We start from the raw sequence: 19,523 nt of genomic DNA on the forward strand, positions 1-19,523 counted from the left end.
CTGCCGGGCCCCCGAACACCAGCAGTCCCGTCAGCAGCGCCAGGCCGACTTCACACACGGCTCTGGCTGTGCCAGCAGCACGGAACACAGGCGTTGAGACAGGCAGGGAAGGGGCACGGGCCAGCACAGGGCTCTGGTGGCACTGTGGGGAGGACGGGCACACACTGGGGACAATCTCTTTCATATTGTCACAAGGCAGCAAAGCCACTGGCCGTAAGAGGCAGGGGAAGGGAGGGAGGGAGGCAGGGGTCGCTGTACAGGCTGCGCTGGAGGAGCCTGTCCCCACCTCAGGGTCCTGCTGGTCCCCCACCCACCTCTGACCACCACTCTGCTTGAGTAGCTGTAGGGTCAGGAAGTACCACAGCACCTGAGGACAGTAACCACAGTGGCTTCACTGCTCTCCCAGGGGATGGGTGGCTTTGGCACAGAGCTACTTTTTGGTATTCGTGGTGGTGAGATCTCACCAGGGCTGAGCTGGGCTCCCTCTGTCCCATGGAGCTCTCCCTGCTTCAGATCTTGTGAGGAGAATTCCCCAAGCATGGGAGAGGGCAGCACCCACTGCTAGTGTTGGATTGTCACCTTCCTGGGGGGTTGACTGCCACCCACCCAGCTTGGGCAGGGCTGCTGGCACTGTAGGGACCCTGGAGGTGAGACACAGGGACAGGGAGAGCCAGCCACAGGGACAGCTGTGGGCAGAGGCAGGGCTGGGACAGGGCCCAGGAGGGTCACTGAGAGAGGGCAAGAAGCCCAGGGGAGGGAGATCCTGGTTCTCTTCCTAAAACTCCCCATCCCAAGCCTCTGCTCCAAGTCCCAGGTGTTCACCCCAGGGCAGAGAACAGCAAGGCACTGGGACTGCAACACCAGACAAGCTGCCAGTCATAACTGGGGATGGGATTGGCCTGAGACAACACAAAGTTAATTAGAAAATAAATCCTCTTTTAGCATTGGAATAAAAAGAGCAGCAGACAGGACATGCATCTTTCTGGCCCTACAAAATAAGGCACCAGTTACAAACAAAACTCGGATTGTCTTTGATATAAAAGGAATTCCCATGTGTAGAAGGCAGTTGATGTCTGAGTGCATAACAGGGAGTGATCTTCACTAGCTTTGGGATGGCCAACCTCATTCCTTGGCCTCGGTGGCTTTCTGGAACAGAGGAAGCTGCAGGAGGGGAAGAGAGAAGCTGTTAGGGCTGCAGGAGGAGGAGGCAGGGCACTGCCTGCACTCTGTGGTGGTCAGGGCCGGGAAGGAGAGGCCCCCTGGGAGGCTGAAAGCTTCCAGGCAAGTCCCTGTGCTCTAAGAGCAGCTGGCATTGCTCACCTTTGTGAGATCCACACCAGTGATGGCACGCACGGAGGCGGGGACCTCAGCCAGGAGACGGTTCACATCAGACATGGTGCTGCCATTCTCTCCACTGAGAATAACAATCTCATCCACTTTGGAGAGGGGAGCAGACACTTTGGCAGCAATCTGGGGAAGCAGGGTGAGCAGAGAGTCAAGGAACTGCACAGCAGCTCACTGGGAAAGGTCCCTACAGGGCCTCACTGTGCCCCCAGAGGACCTGGCCCAATTTGGGAACTCCCTCAGCCCACCTGGAGCAAGGGAAAACTGCCCCCTACTCACCTCAGGCAGTGCATCCAGTACTAGAGCCAGCTGAGCAGCTTCTCCATACTTCTGGAGCGCTTCTGCTTTCAGCTTCAACCCCTCAGCCTCTGCCTTCCCAATGGCCTCGATCACAAAAGCCTCGGCCTCTCCGATCTTGCGGATCTTTTCTGCCTCGGCCTGAGCAAGGAGGATTTGCTTCACCCTGGAAAGGGAAACGCAGCCTTGCAGCAGCCCAGATCCCTGCAGAGAGCCCCGGAGCTGGGGCTCAGGGCAGTGCTGTGTTCCCACCTGCCCAGCCCAGGGGCTCACTCACTTCTCGCCCTCGGCGATCTGCTGGATGCGATAGGCCTCGGCCTCGGCCGGCTGCTTCACTGTGGCCATCAGCTCCTTCTCCATCCGGGCCACCTCCTTCTGCTCCACCTCGATCTGCTTCTTGCGCTCCACCACCTCGATCTCAATCTCCTCCTGACGGATCTTCTGCTGCTCCCGGGCGCTCTGGAGCTCGTAGGCCAGCTGGGCCTCTGCAGTCTGCACATGGGGGAGAGGAGAAGAGGGGTCTGGGCCATGAACTCCTGTATGCAGACATACGGACCCCAAAACCAGACACAAAAATAGACTTCTGCTATTGAACCTTTTCTCAGTGGTGACATCCCAATCCTCAGTGCTGCTCTTCCCACAGCACTTAAGCCAAACCAGCTCCAGGTTCAACCCTCCCTATCCTTTCTTCTTCTCTAAGTCCCACTGAATTGCTACAAACAGGAGAGGAATCTGCTGTAAGGAGCTCACAGTGACACACAAACCTGGGTTCTCCATCTCCAGTTCTCCTAACAGATGCAGGAGGAGGAAGCTGACAAGTCCCAGAGCCACCATCACAGACCCTCCAGGGAACAGCAGTGGGCTGTGGGATACACCCACCTTAATGTTGACCTCCTCAGTGAAGGCAGCTTTCTGCAACTCAAAAGCCCGTTTGGAATCTGCTATTTTGGTATCTGCCATGAACTTGACATCCAGCATTTCTTTCTTGCACTCTGCCTCCTGTGGAGAGGGAAGAGAGGGCAGAGCTTCAGGACATGCAGTAGGAGCAGAAGGGGCTGCTCCAGGGAAGCCCAGCACGTCTCTGGACTCACCCGAATGCCAGCATCCCGCTCAGCTTCTGCCACTCCAATGTCTGCATCCCTTTGGACAGCTGCAATCTGAGTCTTCCCCAGGGAGCTCAGGTAATCCACTTTATCATAGACATCCTGAGGAGGGGAGATAAGTCATAACCACTTCAAATGAGTGACTTCATCTTGCTCCCTTTCCCACTGAAGCTCAGCGCAGTCAGGCCAGGGTCAGAACATGTCACGTCAGCCGCTCCAAACAGGGAGGGCAGGGAGGAGAAGGCCATCCCAACATCTTCCCTCACTCCCACGGGGCTGGGTTATCAGCCAGCTCTCTCCACGAGCCTGTTTACAGAGGCAGCTACCCGGGTGCTCTTGGCCCAGCAGCCTGGATACAGGACATGCTGTGGCGGCTGTCATGGAAACTCCCCGAGGGCTGGGACAGGCTGTCAGCCCGAGCCTTCCAGCTGCAGCAGGGGGGTCAGGGCCAGGCTCTCTCCTGCTGCTCCTACAGCTCTGCCTAGAGTGCAGTGCCCAACATCTGGGCGTACCTTGATGGTGAAACTCAGGATCTCGATCCCCATACGACCCACATCGGGAGCTGCCACCTCCCGCACCAGCTTGGCAAACTGGTCTCTGTCCTGGTAGATCTGCTCCACTGTCAGGGTACCTGAAGAGGGGAGGACGGTGAAGCACTTTATTTGGAACAGGTAACATACAAAAATGTGGGTCTAGGCTCAGCAACATCTTTGTTGCCTCTAATCTCTTCAGGCCTGGGCACAAGGGTGTAATCCTCTGCCACAGCAGTGGCAGCAACATCTCAGTCTCACAAGTGCAACCACCACCCACATGTGCTACCTGTGGCCCTCGGGGGCTCAGACATCTCTCACTGCAGGCACCGAAAATTCATTTATCACAAGGCCCAGCCATGCAAAGGGAGCTGTGGGAGGGGAGATGCCGCCTCTGCAGGTGGCAGAGGAAGGTCTCCTGTGGCTGTGTGGTGGCAGTGATACTGCTGGGACCAGCCAGCTGAGAAGGGACAAAGCCACCCGAGATGCCCACAGGGGATGAGCCCCTCCATACCTAGGATGGAGCGCAGGTGTCCCTCCAGTGTCTGCAGGACCACATTCTTCACATCCTGCACATTCTTCCCCAAGAACTGCTCACAGGCCACAGCCAGGAGCTCCTTCTCGGTCATTATCTTCACCTAGAGACAGGAGACAGAACCAAAGGGACTGAAGGTGCCTGTCCCAGAGGTGCAGGCACCCAACAGCAGCAGCAGCAGCAGAAGCAGCAGTACCACCACCAGGCTGCCAGGCCCCCGTGCTACTGATGCTCCAAGGGACCACGCTGAGCTGTCACTATGTGAGCCAGGCCACTGGACCAGCCAGCCAGCCCCTGCTCTCTGTGCTCCTGTCCAAACCCTGACAGCTGCTCAGGGTGGAGGTGCTCAGCAGTGGGGACAGGGCCTGGCCCTACCTGTCCTAACTCACAGAAACCCTACAAATTCCCCCTGAAATAGCAGTTCAGCCACTGTACCAACAACAGTGTAAGAAGAAAGATGGATATTACCATCCCTGGCCAAGACCCATTTTGTTACCTTCCTCCTTCTCCTCTTTCACTAGAATTAATTTTTCTCACCCCAAAAAGGCAGAGAATAAGAAAAAGGCTGACATGGCCAAGGTGCAGCTTGGGAACAGAGGTTCCATTCAGTGTTCCCTGGAAGAAGAGATGAGACAACAAGGCCAGTGGTTTGTCTCTTGCCTGTAGCTGGGAGCTCCCAGACATCCTTTGCAATGACCCCAATGTGTCATGGTCAGGACCTGGCTGTTCTGCTCCACACTGTCAGTCTGGTGATGATCCCCAGAGCTGGGACACAGCCACCCCAGCAATGTTTTCACCTCCCTTACACCAGAGCCAGGCATAAAATCGCCCCCATTCCAGCCAAGCCAGGGTCTTAGGATGGTCCTGCTGGTCACAGGGCTGCTTTTTAAAGGCAAAGTGAATTACAAATCCCTGTGGGGTGTGTGAGGCAGTGGAGATCCGTGCTCTACAGCACCCAGCCATGAGGAGCTGCAGCCCAGCAGTATGACAGCTCCTGGTGGCCCTGTCCAGTCTGAGGGCTCAGGCAAAGCCTAAGCACAGGAACATTCTGTGCCTGGCAGCACCAGAGAAGGAGCAGGTCCAGAGCAGCCACACAGCTTTCTGAATCCTACAGCACCCTCTCATGGACACAGCCGGGCTGGGCAGTGTCTCCTGTCCCACAAGGAGCTGGTGGCACCCTGAGTCCAGCCCCAAGGGCCTTGGCTGGACCTGGTTCAGAGATTTCTAAAGCACAGATGCTGTGCAGGGGCCCTCCGAGGGTCCCAGTGCACACTGTTGAGGGATTCACAGCCTACAGACCTCATCCTGATACCTTCTAGCACTTTCAGCTGCAAAAGCAACACAACCCTTTCTTGAGAGTCTTGTCTGACAGCCCATGCACACAAAATGATCCCTCCGGAGCTGAACAGCAGCACTGGACCCAGGCACTGTCAAAGAGCAGGACAACTGGGACTGACTGTCGTCCCCTAATGGGACAGGAGCTGGCCAAAACTCACCTGCCACAACCCTGCCCCTCGTAATGCAAAGAAACACGGACCCAGGCTGAGCCTATTTCCTACTGCTGCTTCCCAGACTGGTTCTCCCAGTCAAAATGTCAAACAACCTCAGGCAAGCGTGGCAATCCTCTATTGCATTGTCCCCAAAGCCACTTGGCATCCTTTTGGGGCCAATTCCATAGTGGTTTCTTGTCCCTACACCCCAGACCAGAAGAGCAGTGTGCTCTTCCCACACAAGGGGGAGTTGGGAGAGCTGCTCTGCAGCTGCACCCAGGAGTGTGAGCCCTGCACGACGCTCCTCTCACAGCAAATAGGAGATTTTTGCAAGTATCAAAAGCAATTAGACTCAGCAGTGACATTTATGGTGAGCATCTGCCAGCAATTCCACCTCTCCAAACAATCCCCACCCTCGGGAGCTGCGGGGAGGACAGAGCACAGGGCAGGATGTTCATTAGGAGAATCCCTGTGGTACTTAGGAGCAAGGAATGATTCAGCCTCTGGATAAAGCCAGCCAGCCTCCACTGGTGAGCCCTGGCCGGCCCACGGGAGCCTGGCTCTGCATGGAATACAGATCCCAGCCTCCAAAGCAAAGGCTGCACAAAAGAAACCAGGGTTGAGCAATTTGTGCTCAGCGTGTTTTGCAGGGTTTCAGGCAGGGCACTGCGACACTCAAAATGTCATTCCCATCAGAGGGAGAGCCCTCGGCTGGCAGGGAATCAGAGAGCCTCTATCCAGCACTCCTGTGTGCAGGATCGATGATGCCACACCCTGCTCCAGCCAGCTGCACTCCCAGTGAGGGGTGAGCACAGATAATCCAATTAGCTGGAGGCTCAGGAAAATGCTACAGAAAGATATAGAACCTGGTGTGGCCTAAGGCAGCAACATCCCAGCAGATCCCAGCACCCAGCCAATATGGAAAGGAGGCTACTGGTGAGCACCCATTACATCCCTCCTCAAGAAAAGAACAGCATCCTTGTGCACATTAAGCACTTCTATCATTGCAGCAAACACTTTAAAAGCTGTTTCTCTAGGCATAATTTGTTTGGTTTTATTTTTTTCCTTTTTTTTTTTTTTTTTTTTTTTTGCTCAAGCCCTTAACAGAAAAACGTTTGCCTCGAAAAGTACTTCTGCAGAATTAAGGTAACCTCTGCCATGCACATCCCCAACAGCCTTGAGGCTGCTTTCTGCGTGACAATTCCTTGGATCCCAGCTTTAAAATTAACTGTCAGTGGAAAAATTGAACAGTGAGAAGAGACAATAACATGACTGAGATGAACTGGGGTCTGCATTTTTAAATTGAGGCACTTGGTGATCCAGCCCTCTGCTACCAGACCATTCTGCAGCAAGGATTTCCCAAAACTAGGACAAAAGGGAATGCTGGCTTCAGAGAAACACCAAATACAGAAGGAAAAGATTTAGGAAAAGAGAGTGAAGGGAGACATAGGTGCACACATTTTTGCCAACCGTGCAAAGACCACTGTGGTTATGTGACACCTCAGCAGCGAAATGGATATAGAGAACTGGAAATGAAGTGAAAGATGGATATAAAGTACTGAAAAATAGAAACTAAGGGTGCTGGGTCCATGAGGGATTTTGATCACATCACTGCATCAACTCAGCAGCTCTCCTTGGCTCCACATCTCCCCACAGGAAACGTGGCAGCCACTTGTCCTGTGACAACACACCTGGACATACCTCAGATACACAGTGAGCACAGCCCTGTGTGCACTGAGAGCCACTCTTGGTTTGTACATCCAACTGCAGAATGAGCTGTCAGGAGCAATTTTCCATCATGGCATCCAGCTGCCTATTGGAGGAGCCAAATTCCCTCAAAAACTAACATTTCCCTCCCAGCATCCTCCCCAGGGCAGGACCTGGCCCCAAGGACAGACTGTACCAGGACAGCAGACCTCAGACTCCAAGAAGTGCAGGGATTTGGCTGCCACGACCAGCAAAATCAGGTTCTTACATTTGAAAAAAGCTGTAGAGAATCAAAATTCCATTCCAGCCAAAAATTTTACACGCCAGTTTTAGTGCCTGGAGGGACCAAGTGCTTGTTTTTAAGCTTTAACTCACCATGAAGAATTACAAGGCCCACGTGATAACAATAACAATCCAAAGGAATATAATGCTTGATACCATCTCAGGAGGTTATGGGCCAGTCCTGTGGGGGCACAGACAGCTTCAAGGCCACCACAGCACATCAGCATTCCACAAACACATCAAGTCACCCCCACACACCTCGTTTGCCACGTGGACAAATGAGACACCAGAAAAAATGATTTTGGGGAGACAAGGAGAAGTCATAAGCCCCTTCACCACATGGAACATGCTGGAGCGTGTTTGTACCAACAAGGACAATGTGGTTTGGTACAAAGATTTATTCCAGAGCCATTGGCTTCTCTCTCTGTTCAACAGCAAACTTTTAAGAGAGAAAACCAGACGTAAGATAGAGACATGCATTCCTGAAATGATGTTTTTGAGTTACTGTACCTGTGCCACACCTGTGACAGTTATAGCTACCCCCTCCGCCGTCTCTACGTCCTCACACCTGGGCTGTAACGTCATTATCTCTAGGGAAATCCTGCCAAAAAACGTAAAATATTTGCACGTTTCCAGGTTACACACACTCAGCTCTTCCCTTTGCATCTCCTGCCTCAGGCTACCTGCTGCACTCATCACAGGTAATGCAAAGCAGGCACAGAATGCAGCCAAGGGACCACATCTGTGACTGGAGACAGACAGGGCATTGTGGCCAAGAAATAGATCTGCAGGTAATGCTTAAAGGTAATTTATCAGCAAAAGGCTGGAATCCAGACTGGAAATTATCCCCTGGCCCTTTCCCTCCTTCTGGGTTAGTGAGGAGCCAGAAGCTGCAGCGTTGGGCTTCTGTCAGAGGTTCATTATGCCACGCTGCCCAATGCCATGGCAGCATGGGGTGGTGTCACCGGTTTAAAAGCACAGCACAGAATTGGGATGCTCCTACCCACCTCACAGGAGCACTAGTGCTTGGCAGAACCTGACACTTCTTCTGATGTTGAAGAAGCCCTGGGTTAGCCCTACCACAGACCTACCCCCTGGCCTGGTTCACCTCTCCCTCTATTTTTCCAGTGTCCCATGACCCAAAGATGGAAATGAGTGACCAGTTCTTTATGGCCATAGTATCAGGCATCCAGGAACAGATCCTGCAGCTCCAGAGCTTTCTCAATCACCCCAGGTGGGTTCAAGATACTTTGGTCAGTCCCAGCAACCTGCAGGTTGCAAGGGACAAGGGACATCTTTGGCTGTGGCAGGTCGTGTTCCAGGAAGCCAAGCCTGGCTCCCATGTCAGCCGTGATGAGCCAGAAAGACACCGGGAGTCAGTACAGGGAGCTACAGGGCAGAGAGTTTGTGTCACTGAACATCAGGTCAAACATCTGAACCATGAAGGGGCAGCCCTGGGCTGCTGCATGCACGCTGAGTTGCTCCAGCATTGGCTGGAAGTGCTGAAACTTATCCCTGCAAGTTCATGCCTGCCTTGGCCACTGTCCTAATTAAACTGGCACGCAAACTGGGAGCTGATAAAACACATCCCACTGTCCAGGACATGCACAGGCATTTTTTGCCATGTGTTCAGAGCTTTAATCAGATACTTCAGAAGGATTTCAGCCTTCTGAAGGCCTAATCTAGATCTGGAATTTAATTTCCAAATTGTGCTGCTTCTTAGTTCTGTTCACAGGGATATGTAACCATTACTGGTTTATAATGCCAGTCCTGTGTGCTGCAACTCATCTGAGGTCTCTGTGCTGTATTTTCAAAGGTGACAACATCCAAAATGGGCAGTGTCTCCACGTGGAGGAAGAAGGGCTGAGTGGCAATCCATAGCCAACACTGCAGAGCCAGGCACAGTTGCAATTTTGAAATGGCACAAAACCTGCCTTCCCACCTGTCCCAAATCCTGTACAGAATCCAGCCTGGCTTCTCTGTGCCTCCACACAAAAGCAGATGCCCTTTTGCTCTCCCCCAAGCCCACAGTGGAGACAGTGCTGGCAAGGAAAGGGTTACAGCAGGAGCAAATGTTAGGTACAGCAACGCTGAATTTGGAATTTGCCAGGAATGTACCTGTCTGCATTACCTATTAACTGTGGAGTGCCACAGGGCAAGAGCTGGAGAAGGGGAAGGAGAGGAGAGCATGGAGATTTCAGCTGTCCCATTAGAAAACCATTAGTTTTTATGTTGTCCTGCTGCTGCTGCTGCTGCTGCTCAGAACAGAGGGATAAACAGTTAGACAGTGTGTTAGGAAGCTGGTGGATTATTACCTGTGCAACCCCTGTTACGTACAGTGGGACCCCCTCCGACGTCTCAACATTCTCGCAGCGACAGAGGATGGTCAAAACCTCCAAAGACACTCTGAGTAACGAGGAGTAAGGGTAGGACAGCAAATACACAGAGCAGTTATCAGAGAGTAAGACACTCGTTGCAAAGGACAGATGAGACTTTCAAGGTTTCAGCTTCTCCCTGTTCAGTTTGCCTTTCTCCCACTGCCTGCTCCCAGGGCTCCATAATCAGCTTCCCTGGTCATGGGAGGGAGTTTACAGTATGTTTTAATGTTTTTCAATGTTTAATGTTTTTGTTTTAATGTTTTTTAATGTTTAAACAGGCTGGGGGCTCGTCCCCACCCTGCACATGAAACTGTGCCAGCCTGGTGCCAGCTGGAGTTCTCTCTTGAAATAATCTTTGCACACAGAAAACTTCTTTTTGGTAGTAATTTACATGCTTCTATGTCAGTATTTAAGAGAGGACAGATAAACGAAAAAACACCAGGGACCTGGCTACCCACCCCTGGCTAAGGCATTGAGGAGAGAAGCTGCTTCCAAGTGCTGTCCTGGGAAGCTGAATTAACACCATTTGGCTTCCCCAGAGGCGTATTAGACCACACTGTCTCTCTTGCTGCTTTTATTTCTGACCCCTAAACAGGGACAGCATTTTTTTCCCCTTGTTTTTCCCCAGTGCTCAAGGTTGCAGCAGGATAAGTGCCCAGCACCCTGCCAGTTCTAACTGTTCCTTTTGTTCCCAGGTTAATGCTACCTGGCGGGATGCCGCTGACAGCAACACAATTGCTCCTGTCTCTCTTGCTCGTAGCACTGGCAGTTCCAGAAAAAATGTCCTAATTTCAGAGAAGGAAATCTGTCTCACTCTTCATGTTAATGCAGTGGGCTCCATCTGGGGCACAGCTTATGGCATTTGAGAAAGGAGAATTAAGGCCCACATCCCACGGCATGAACTTGTATGGATTTTAAAGTAGAAGATTTGTTTGGATGCTGGAATTCCTGTCAAGAGCCCCATTTGCTAAATAATGCCCAGACCTCTATCATGTAACAGCTCATTCCTGGCAATCCAGTTCTTGGCCCTGGATTCAGCCTATCCTTAACTTAATAAATCAGCCTCTCAAATGTATCTGATCTTCTGCACTGGGCAGGTCAAGGCCCTGCACTGTTCTTTGCACTTCTCACAGAAGAAGAGGAGAAGCAAGAACCATTTGTTCAATTAACAGTTCTCCCAGCAAGATGTCTCACAGAAATTTGGCAAGGAAGCTTGTCTGGATCAAAGGCAGCTCTTAAACACAGGGCCTGCTAGCTGGGCTCTTCCTTCCTCTCCCACCTCCCATCATGTGCAGAGTGAAGGCAGCCACATGCTCACTTTGCTGGTGGCAACACAGCTACAGGGAAAAGAGGCTGTAAGGGTTAACCACAAGCTCTAGCCATCACTCAGTGTAAAACTCAAAAGTCACATCTTTATCCTTTTCCCTGATGTTTTTTTTTTTTTTTACACAGACTGTACCAGTGAGTATGAGGGATGTATTGGGAGGGAGCATTTCTACAGATCCTGGACACAAAGAGCTGTATTAGCAGGACAGCAGCACTACCACAGCATGTCAGCTCAGAGACCAGACAAGCAGCAGCAGGCAAAATCCACGACTGAGGAAAGGGAGAGAAAGGAAACCCCGTGGTTTTAAATTGGAACAGTCTGCTCCCAGGGTGACAGCAGTCAGCAGATCTTTACAAAGAGGGACTTGAGGAGCAGAGGGGGGCACTGGTGCACTGCAGGCCATGAACTGGTTTGTTACTGGGTGAGGGGTTGGGCCATACCGGGCAGAGCTTGGCTCCTCTCATGGACACAGAGGCTGTTTGAAAAGCACTCCAGCTGAACGCATGTGATTTCTTTTTTTGTGTGTGTCTTTTGCACTGTGGCACCCAGCTGTCCCCATGCCAACAGCCAGCAAAGAACTCCTGATGCTCATCCCTGGTTTCATACACAGTGCCTGATCCAGTGTCCTTGAAGATTTTGCCAAATTCTTACTCCAAAAGCCCACAAATAACAGGGGTCTCCTTACCTTTGGGTGTCAGTAATGCACCACCAAGCCCAGGCCCAGCCTCCATACACATATTGCTTCTCATCAGAGCCACAGCAGCCACCTGCAGCACAGCAGAGAGCACAGAGACATCAGGATTACACACGTGCACGTGCTCTTGGACAGGGAATAACTTACAAGCAGAGGAGTTCCTACTCTTCCTCCTCTCCATGGGCTTCACATGGCAGTTTTCCCAAGGCAACCTTTTTTTTGGAATTGTCTTGTAAAGTTGGAAAATAGTATTTTTATAATCCACTGTGCCCAGCAGTAACACACAGAAAGGGACTGTGTCTCATACCAGGGCTTTATTTTAGTTTTAAACCCTTTTAGCAACCAGAATCAATATAAGTACCTTCGACTGTGATGTTAACTGTTATGGAAAGCCACATAAGAAATCCACCTCCTTTCCTTCACACCACCCATAGAATTATAGCTTAAATTCCCATAGAAGCTCTCAAGTCAGCATTGGAGGAGGGAAGAACCCTTGAACTCCCAAGAAATACCTCCTAGTTCTGGCTTGTGCAAGTAGCACAGTGTCTGATGCTTTGATGGTCCGTCTCAGAGCTGGATGTGCCCAAGATTCAGGCAGCCTCCAGAACTCTTCTGACACGTCAAAGATTTGATCTCGGTGAAGCCAGAAGCTGCATTTTCCTATCTTTGATTTAAGGAACAAGACACAAGACACCTGCTGCCTTTCAAGAGAGCACCCTGTCAGTGATAGGCCCAGGGATTCATGGCTGGGAAGGGAGAAACTCTGCAGTTCCCCGGCTCAGACCAGGCCTGGGAGCTGCTGATTCTCAGGGAGATTGAGCCAGAATTCCCTCTCTCAGCTGCTCTCCATAATCACTCTTACTACAGCAGTGCCCCAGGGCCTCAGGGCTGTACAAACAGAGCAACAGACAATTCCAGCCCTGCAGGATAGATCTATGCAGGCAAGACAGAGCCGGTGCAGAGGAAGAGCAGGAACGCAGAAAACACAGTGGCTTTGGGAGCTTTGGGCTGTGGGAAGGGAAAGGGAGAAGGATGAAGCCAGCAGCCCTTTCAAGAGACATAACCAGTATTGTTTGCTACTGTAGGTGAAAATGAAGAAGCAGAAGCAGCACATACACAGGGCAGGGTGCCTGCAGGGTCCTCCAGCCACAGGAGGAGACTCTGTCCTCCTTGTTTTGCTCTTCTTGCTCCTCCTCTTCTTCCAATCTCCCAGCTTTTAGCCATCTTCTGCCTACTTCCAAACACTGCTTCTAGACACTGGGCACACACTGCCTGCTTTGCTGGCTTCCATGCAGTGGTTGACAAGCCAGCTGATCTGCCCAATCTGCAATCCTTGACCCTTGCATTTCAGTAAGAATTAAGCACAAAGGGGAAAAGGCTTTACACACTTTTTCAGATCTCTTGTGCTGCATAGCCTAGAGGAATATTCTGTCACCTCTGAGCCAGCCTTTGGATAGCTTTTTCCTGTAGCTGGAAGACTATTTCAGCCAGGCAAGTGTTACAGCAGCTGATGATACAATATCCTGCAGTAACCACAATGCCTTTAACATTTCTTGGAGGGCGTCAGCCCGGTTAGCTCAGCCTTTCAGCCAGGCCCTTGTTTTCCAAGAACAGGAAGGGAGGTGTTCCTGGCACTCAGGAAAAGCAGCGCCACATGGAAAGGTATTTTATTTCTACGTGGTCTTTACCAAACCTCTGTTCATTTTTTCTTAATAGTATCCTGAGAAAGCTCTGCACCCTAAACCCACCATTGTTACAGGAAAGTGCCTCTCCACACAGATGTTCCTCTTCTTGTGTAGGAAATGCAAGAAAATACCTTATTTAGTATCACACACAAAACAAGCTCCACATTTGCTTCCCGGTGCTACACAACACAGCTGCAGAGCATGGTCTACTGAGCTAGATTATATGTCAAAAACTGTTCAAAGCCTAAAAAAAGCAGGGAAAACTAACACTTTAAGGAGGAGTGGGATGCCAGCCAGTTGCTTTCACACATGCTGGACGTCTGAGCGCAGCAGAGCTCCGTCCTGGTAAGGCTGAGGAGCTGAGGGCTCATTTTCCATGGCAGTCCTGCCGCCTCTTTCTCAATCCTCAGGCAGCAAGTGAAAAAGGAACCAACAAAGCGAAATCTTTGCAAGGCTAAAGAATAAACCCTCTTGCACAATGAGATTTGGCAGAGAAATTGCCTTTTCCAGCTATAATACGCCCACTGTTTCAGCAGACTGGGTCTCACAGTCGCTTCCACAAACATCCACCGTGCCTCTTCCGGGGCAGTGTGTGGGGCCACAAATGGAGAATTCATAGCCAGGGAGCTGCCAGCCAGCTTGGCCTCTTCCCAAAGAAGGGGTCCCATGTTCAAGCAAGAATTCCCAGAGCCGGGAGAAAGTACGTTGTCTGTTTGTTTGGGATTTTTTTTCTATGAAATAAGATTAATCGCTCGGGAGTCGGTAGATAAAAGGAGCTCTCGGCAGATGCAGGAAGTGAGCAAGGAAGAACGTGAGGCTTCAACAGTTTCGGGGACACAGGGCTCAAAGCATCAAAGCTGGGGAGATCTGAAGAAGCTCTGTGTTGTTTGCTCTCCCAGGTAACTCGGGCACTGAGTTACCTCTCTGGCAGGAAGTGGTGAGTGTTCTGAAACCAGGTCATGGTAAACTGCTGCTGAGTGCAGAAACACCAGGAAAAAGTTGATAATTGAAAACAAAAGATAACGCAGAGATAGAGGAAGGCAAAAGCATACATAAAGAAAATCACATCCTAAAGCAGGGCCCAGAGTGAAGTCAGTATGTGGTTTTTAGGCCTCGCTGTGTGTATAGACTAGGGTTTGTTCACATGCAGAAATGGTACAGGGTTAACAAAAATTAATTTTAAAAGATGCAGAGCTCTGAGCTGAATCCATAAAAGCCTCTGATTTCACTGCAGCAGGTGAAAGCAGATTACGCTGGCTACCTTGTTCTGGATGTAAGCTATATGAACATGAGTTAATGAGTAACAATGCTATAAAGTGAGTTTAAAAACGTATTTAATAACTCATCTTGTAAACAGCAACTCAGAGAAGGCAAATGAACAATGAACCTACATAACAAAATCACTGAGATACTATCCCAAAACTCCTTTTGGAAAGGAGTCTTTCCAAAAAGAAAGGTCTGAGGCTATTGTCCACCTCCTCCTAACAGGCTTTCCAAAGAGTAGCTTGCAAGTCCTGGAGATTTAACAAGCACATGATAAGGGAAACCTTGAGCCCCACCACGTTCAAAAAGGTGAAGAAGCACCTCCTGAGAAGGAAATATCCCAGATGAGCAGTGGAAGGGCCTTTTTGAGCAATCATAAGTTGAGACCTCCTGCAACACTTCCCTCTCAGCAACCCCTGAGCACCACAAGCAGTGAGAAACCAAGCGTGGGGAAAGAGTTTTGGTTTGCCTAAATGACAAACCTCAATCTGCAGGAGCACTCAGCTAAACCTGGCAGATGATCGTCAGTGCCACTGCAAGTTTCCTGCATGGCTTGCCTGGTGCAAAAGGCAGAACACCCCAACCACAACCCTGGAAAACAGTTTGAACTGAATGAACTGTATGAACGGAGAGCAAAACCTTATGAGACCCAGCTGAAGCTGCTTGCTCCATCCCACAAACTCCTATTTCTTTTGAGACTGAAGAATTGGAATTACACCATCAGTGTGAGGGTTCAGGTGGCTCTTGCTATCCACCCTGTCTTTCCTCAGGACATGGCCTGGACCTTCTCCTTCCATTTTCATGCAATAGACTCTTCTCATCTAAATGTAATTTCTACATTTCTCCTTCCTGAACTGCACTGGATTTTGTTGAGCCCACTGGGTCATTCTCCAGAGTTTGTTTTGATCCTGATCCAGCTCTTCAAAGCTCTCGAACCCAGCTCAGTCTGCAAATTCAATAAGCACATTCTTGATTCCATTATCCAAGCCAAAACAAGGAACTTACTTGATAAATTCTTTCAGCTGAACAGTGAGCTACTGTCAGGTTCCCTGGCAATGGTCTTGCAGGCAGTTTCATATTCATTTCATAATATCTGAGAAACCAGTTCCTTCTTGCACTGTGGACTCTAGATCACTTGCAGGAAGGGCTTCAAGAGCCTCAGGAAATCCTTATTTCAGGCTTTCAACTTAGAAAAGTAACATGAAAATAGCACATGAGCAGTTCTTGAAGGAGTAAGAGGGATCCAGTAACAGGATGGAAGAGCTTAGAACAGCCTGGAAGGGGGACATACCCTGACTGCTGGCACACAGCAGCAAATTCCTATACAAAACTAGAATTAACTGCTAGCTCTTCTTTTACTTCAATAGAGATCAAGGAGCCTCAGAGGGTGTTGCACCAAAGTAAAATTTGAGGAACTGGGCTGGAGCGTTATTTCTCAAGCTGACTTCTGTTCAGCTGAGGAGGAATCAGATTACCTGGGCATGGCAAATACCTCTAATTGTCTTCCTCTAGGTGTTACAAGCAACATATTTGTCTCAGTAGTCTCCTAGGAGATAAAGTTGAGTTGGCTGGGTTGCACTCCCCTGATTTTTCCTTCTTTCACTCCCTAAACCTTTGCGGAAGTAGCAGTTTGTTCTGACACAGGAACAAAGAGGGCTGTGCCCAGGGTCACCTTTGTCCAGGTGTTTCCTCAGAGCCCCTCTGCTGCAGCCCTTGCCAGCCAGAAGGAAAATGCCCCAAATGTAGAAATTTGAGCAACGATGTTAGGGAATTGTCAGATGAACATGGTCACTATAAATACTGATTTCCTTATTGTGACACTGTGGAAATACTATAGTGCTGTATTTCAAAACCAGCAGATCGACCCTTGGCCACAAAAGATGCATTTAATCAGACTGTAACTCAAACCCAGCATTTCACAGCCTACATGGCTGGCGAGAACATTCAGATATCAGCATGAACAGGTACTTTTGAGTATCTCCCTGAAAACTCCCCCAGCTCCAGTTGTGCTCACACTGGGCTCAGTGACGTGCCAGGCTCCTGCCACAGCCTCCTCAGACTTTGCACCAATGGAGTCTCCCAGAAAAGTCAGACCCACAATTTGGGGAGACTCAAGGCTCTGTGGGGTGTCCTGGGCTCCACAGTTCACTGAGGGATCGATCAGCAGTGCAGTTTCTTAGAAGGAGGTGGATGTTGCTCAGCAGGGGAAGGACGGCAGCGCCAGCAGAGTGCTGAGCCGTGCCTGGGAAGCAGCTTCCCAAATAAGGCTACAAAGCTCCACGTTCCCAAGGCACAGCTGGCTGCTTCTTGAGCACTGGAGGAACTCGAGTGTCTCACAAGAAAGTGAAAAGAAAGGACAGCCCTCCTCAGAAAAACCCACATGCCAGGGGAGGCCCAGGACTAAAGGCCAAGGGGCACAGGCTGAGTAAAGAAAATAAAGAAAGCCCTCCCACAAAGTGAAGTCTTTCAGATAACTACCACATGACAATTCAAGACTGCAAGCCAAAAGCATGCCTCTAATAATATTTGGTTTATTTAAATTAATTTAACTAAAGTTTATTTAATATTATTTTAGCTTAATGGTAATTATTATTAGTTTCTCCTTCCCTTCCCCTCTCTCCCTAAATCCAACTTAGTATCACACAAATTAATGCTGGCCCACGAGGTCCTCCCTGCTTTTCCCTGGAGAAACATGGCTCAAGTTCCTGGAATTTCAACAGCTTGTAGCTACGCCCTCTCACTGGCAGTGGCTCTGCACATGGGCACAGAGGAGCTGCAGGGCCCTGCAGAGCTCCCGGTTGGTGCCCTCCAGATTCAGCCAGTATCTGCAGACTACACTGGGCAGCAGCTGAGGGAAAAAACCAATCTGCTGGCAGCTCCAAACCCCATCCCAACAGGCAGAACCCGGGGTGATCTCTGCTCCCTGCCTAAAACGCAGCTACACTTTGAGGAGTGTCCTGGGCTCGCCGCTCCTGGCTGTGGAAAAGCACCACGCCTGGAACTGCAAGCAGATGCCACAAATTCCTGCTGGCTCATCCTGCAAGCTGTGTTTTGTAAACTCCAGAGCTGAACAGAAGCAAACCCAAGCTTTGAGACTAAAGGACATCCCAGCACTTCCCAATCTTCCCATGAATGTGGCATTTCACCAAGCAGTGCCGGTTTTGACAGCGCTCCATTTGAAGGGAAGCACAGCACCAGCTCTGGATCCCACTGGGAACTGCAGATCAGGAAAACTGCAAGGAATACCACTGCTCTGGGCAGCTGCCGGGTGGGATTTGTAACTCTGTAGAAACCACCACCAGAGTGGGCAAAATTGTTTCCAAACTGCAGCCTGCTCCTGGCATCACTTCAGAATTCCCATAACAGGTCTGTGATCCAAGAGGGATGAACTGACAACAGACCAGCCACAGCTTGCTGGAGGCTTTGGCTCCAAAACCACATAACATAGTTGCAACTGTGGCAGAACTGTGACTCGAGGCTCATGCCTGATGTTCACATGCATTTTCTACCAGAGCTCATTACCTTGCATCTGGCCTCAGTCTGTAACAGTGAAGCTCCCAGCCCTCACATCACCTAACAATAATTAATTCCCCTAATAATGAATTAATAATAAACCTGTCTGCACAAAGCCTGGTCCATGCCAAAGTGCATCCTGGAGCTTCAGCAGCACTGAAGCAGCTACAGGTTGATGGGGATTTCACTGCTGGCTTGTTTAACCCCAACCTCAGTCGTTTAACCCCAACCTCAGCTCGTGACACTCCACATGTCCAGTGGGCATTACCTGCATCCAGCACCACCGAGCATCCAGGTGATGTGCTGGTGAGGAAGCTGCAGCAGGATGTGATGGATGAAGACGGGCACTGCAGGGAAAAGCCTGCAGCGCTCTGCCCCAGGGGGATGCTCACACCCAGCTCCCCTTCCCTGGCAAATCCGACCTGTTCCTGGGAATAGGACTGCTTCCTGGCAATCCCAGCCAAAGCCTGTTGGCGGGGGCACAGAGCTTTGCTGGTGCCTGACATCACCTGAAATCAGCAGCATCGGAGGTGCTGCTGCTGCTGCTGCCGGACCTCGCCCACCCCGGAGCCTGTTTCATTACAGCATCTCCCATCTCCCTGTCTATTCCCAAATCACTCAGGGTCCTCCTAGGACAGGAATTCCTCCTGGAAGCCCTCGGGGTGCCCTCACAGCCAGGACCCCTCAATTCCCCCCTCCTTGCACGCCCCATCATAGAGGCCCCCCCAACTCCCACAGGTTCTCTCCATGAGTCTCCTCCCTGATGTGGACTCCTGAAGCCCCTGAGTCCCCTCACAGCCAGGACCTTCCGATATCCATTTCCCATGAGGCTCCATTACAGAGACACTCCCCCACCCCAGTTCCCTCAGGGCCCCCCAGTGATCGAGACCCCTCAAATCGCCGAGAGCTCCCTCTCAGCCAAACTCCCTCCTAGCACACCGCATCAGAGACCCTCCCTTCCCCAGTCCCTCAGGGCGCTCCCATGACAGGGACCACTCAAACCCCTCACAGTCCCCGCACAGCCAAGACCCCCCAACTCCCTCAGGGTGCCCTCCGTGTCCCCCCACGGCCCCTCTGGCCCGGCCGTACCTGACACCACCAGCGCCTCGTTGGGCCCCACCGTGTGGCAGTTCCCCATGACGGCCCCGCCGCCGCCCGCCCCCACAACCCCCCGCGCCTCGCACGGCGGGGGCGCGGCCCGCGGGCGCCGCCATCTTGGGGAGGTCGCTGCCACACCCCGGGGCCGGGCCCTGGGCGCCGCCATGTTGGGCGCCGCGTGCGCGGGTAACATGGGGAGTGTGCGCATGCGCGGTGTGCACGGGTGTGCAAGGGAGGGACATGAGTGTGCAAGGGAGTGCGTGTGACACTGCGAGGG

The 19,523-nt window shown here is 51.2% G+C and overlaps 1 protein-coding gene across 8 annotated transcripts; it reads right to left on the minus strand.

Annotated features, from left to right (window-relative positions):
* Positions 1-915: 915 nt before the first annotated feature.
* FLOT2 (flotillin 2) lies at positions 916-19,361 on the minus strand. 8 transcript variants are annotated; one of them, XM_066333390.1, is made up of 12 exons: positions 19,238-19,361; positions 11,679-11,760; positions 9,626-9,694; positions 7,799-7,889; positions 3,789-3,912; positions 3,257-3,375; positions 2,733-2,846; positions 2,521-2,640; positions 1,919-2,133; positions 1,624-1,807; positions 1,321-1,470; positions 916-1,161 (listed from the first exon to the last, which is right to left on the minus strand). In XM_066333390.1, exons 1-12 carry the CDS (start codon positions 19,284-19,286, stop codon positions 1,123-1,125), a joined length of 1,356 nt encoding a protein of 451 aa, XP_066189487.1. In that variant the 5' UTR covers positions 19,287-19,361; the 3' UTR covers positions 916-1,122. The 8 variants fall into 8 exon arrangements, with proteins under 8 accessions (XP_066189487.1, XP_066189482.1, XP_066189481.1 ...); XM_066333385.1 differs by lacking the exon at positions 7,799-7,889 and having other exon boundaries at positions 9,604-9,694; XM_066333384.1 differs by lacking the exon at positions 9,626-9,694 and having other exon boundaries at positions 19,238-19,301.
* Positions 19,362-19,523: the final 162 nt, after the last annotated feature.

Source organism: Sylvia atricapilla, chromosome 20 (assembly GCF_009819655.1).
Source record: "Sylvia atricapilla isolate bSylAtr1 chromosome 20, bSylAtr1.pri, whole genome shotgun sequence".
NCBI classification, from domain to species: Eukaryota; Metazoa; Chordata; class Aves; order Passeriformes; family Sylviidae; genus Sylvia; species Sylvia atricapilla.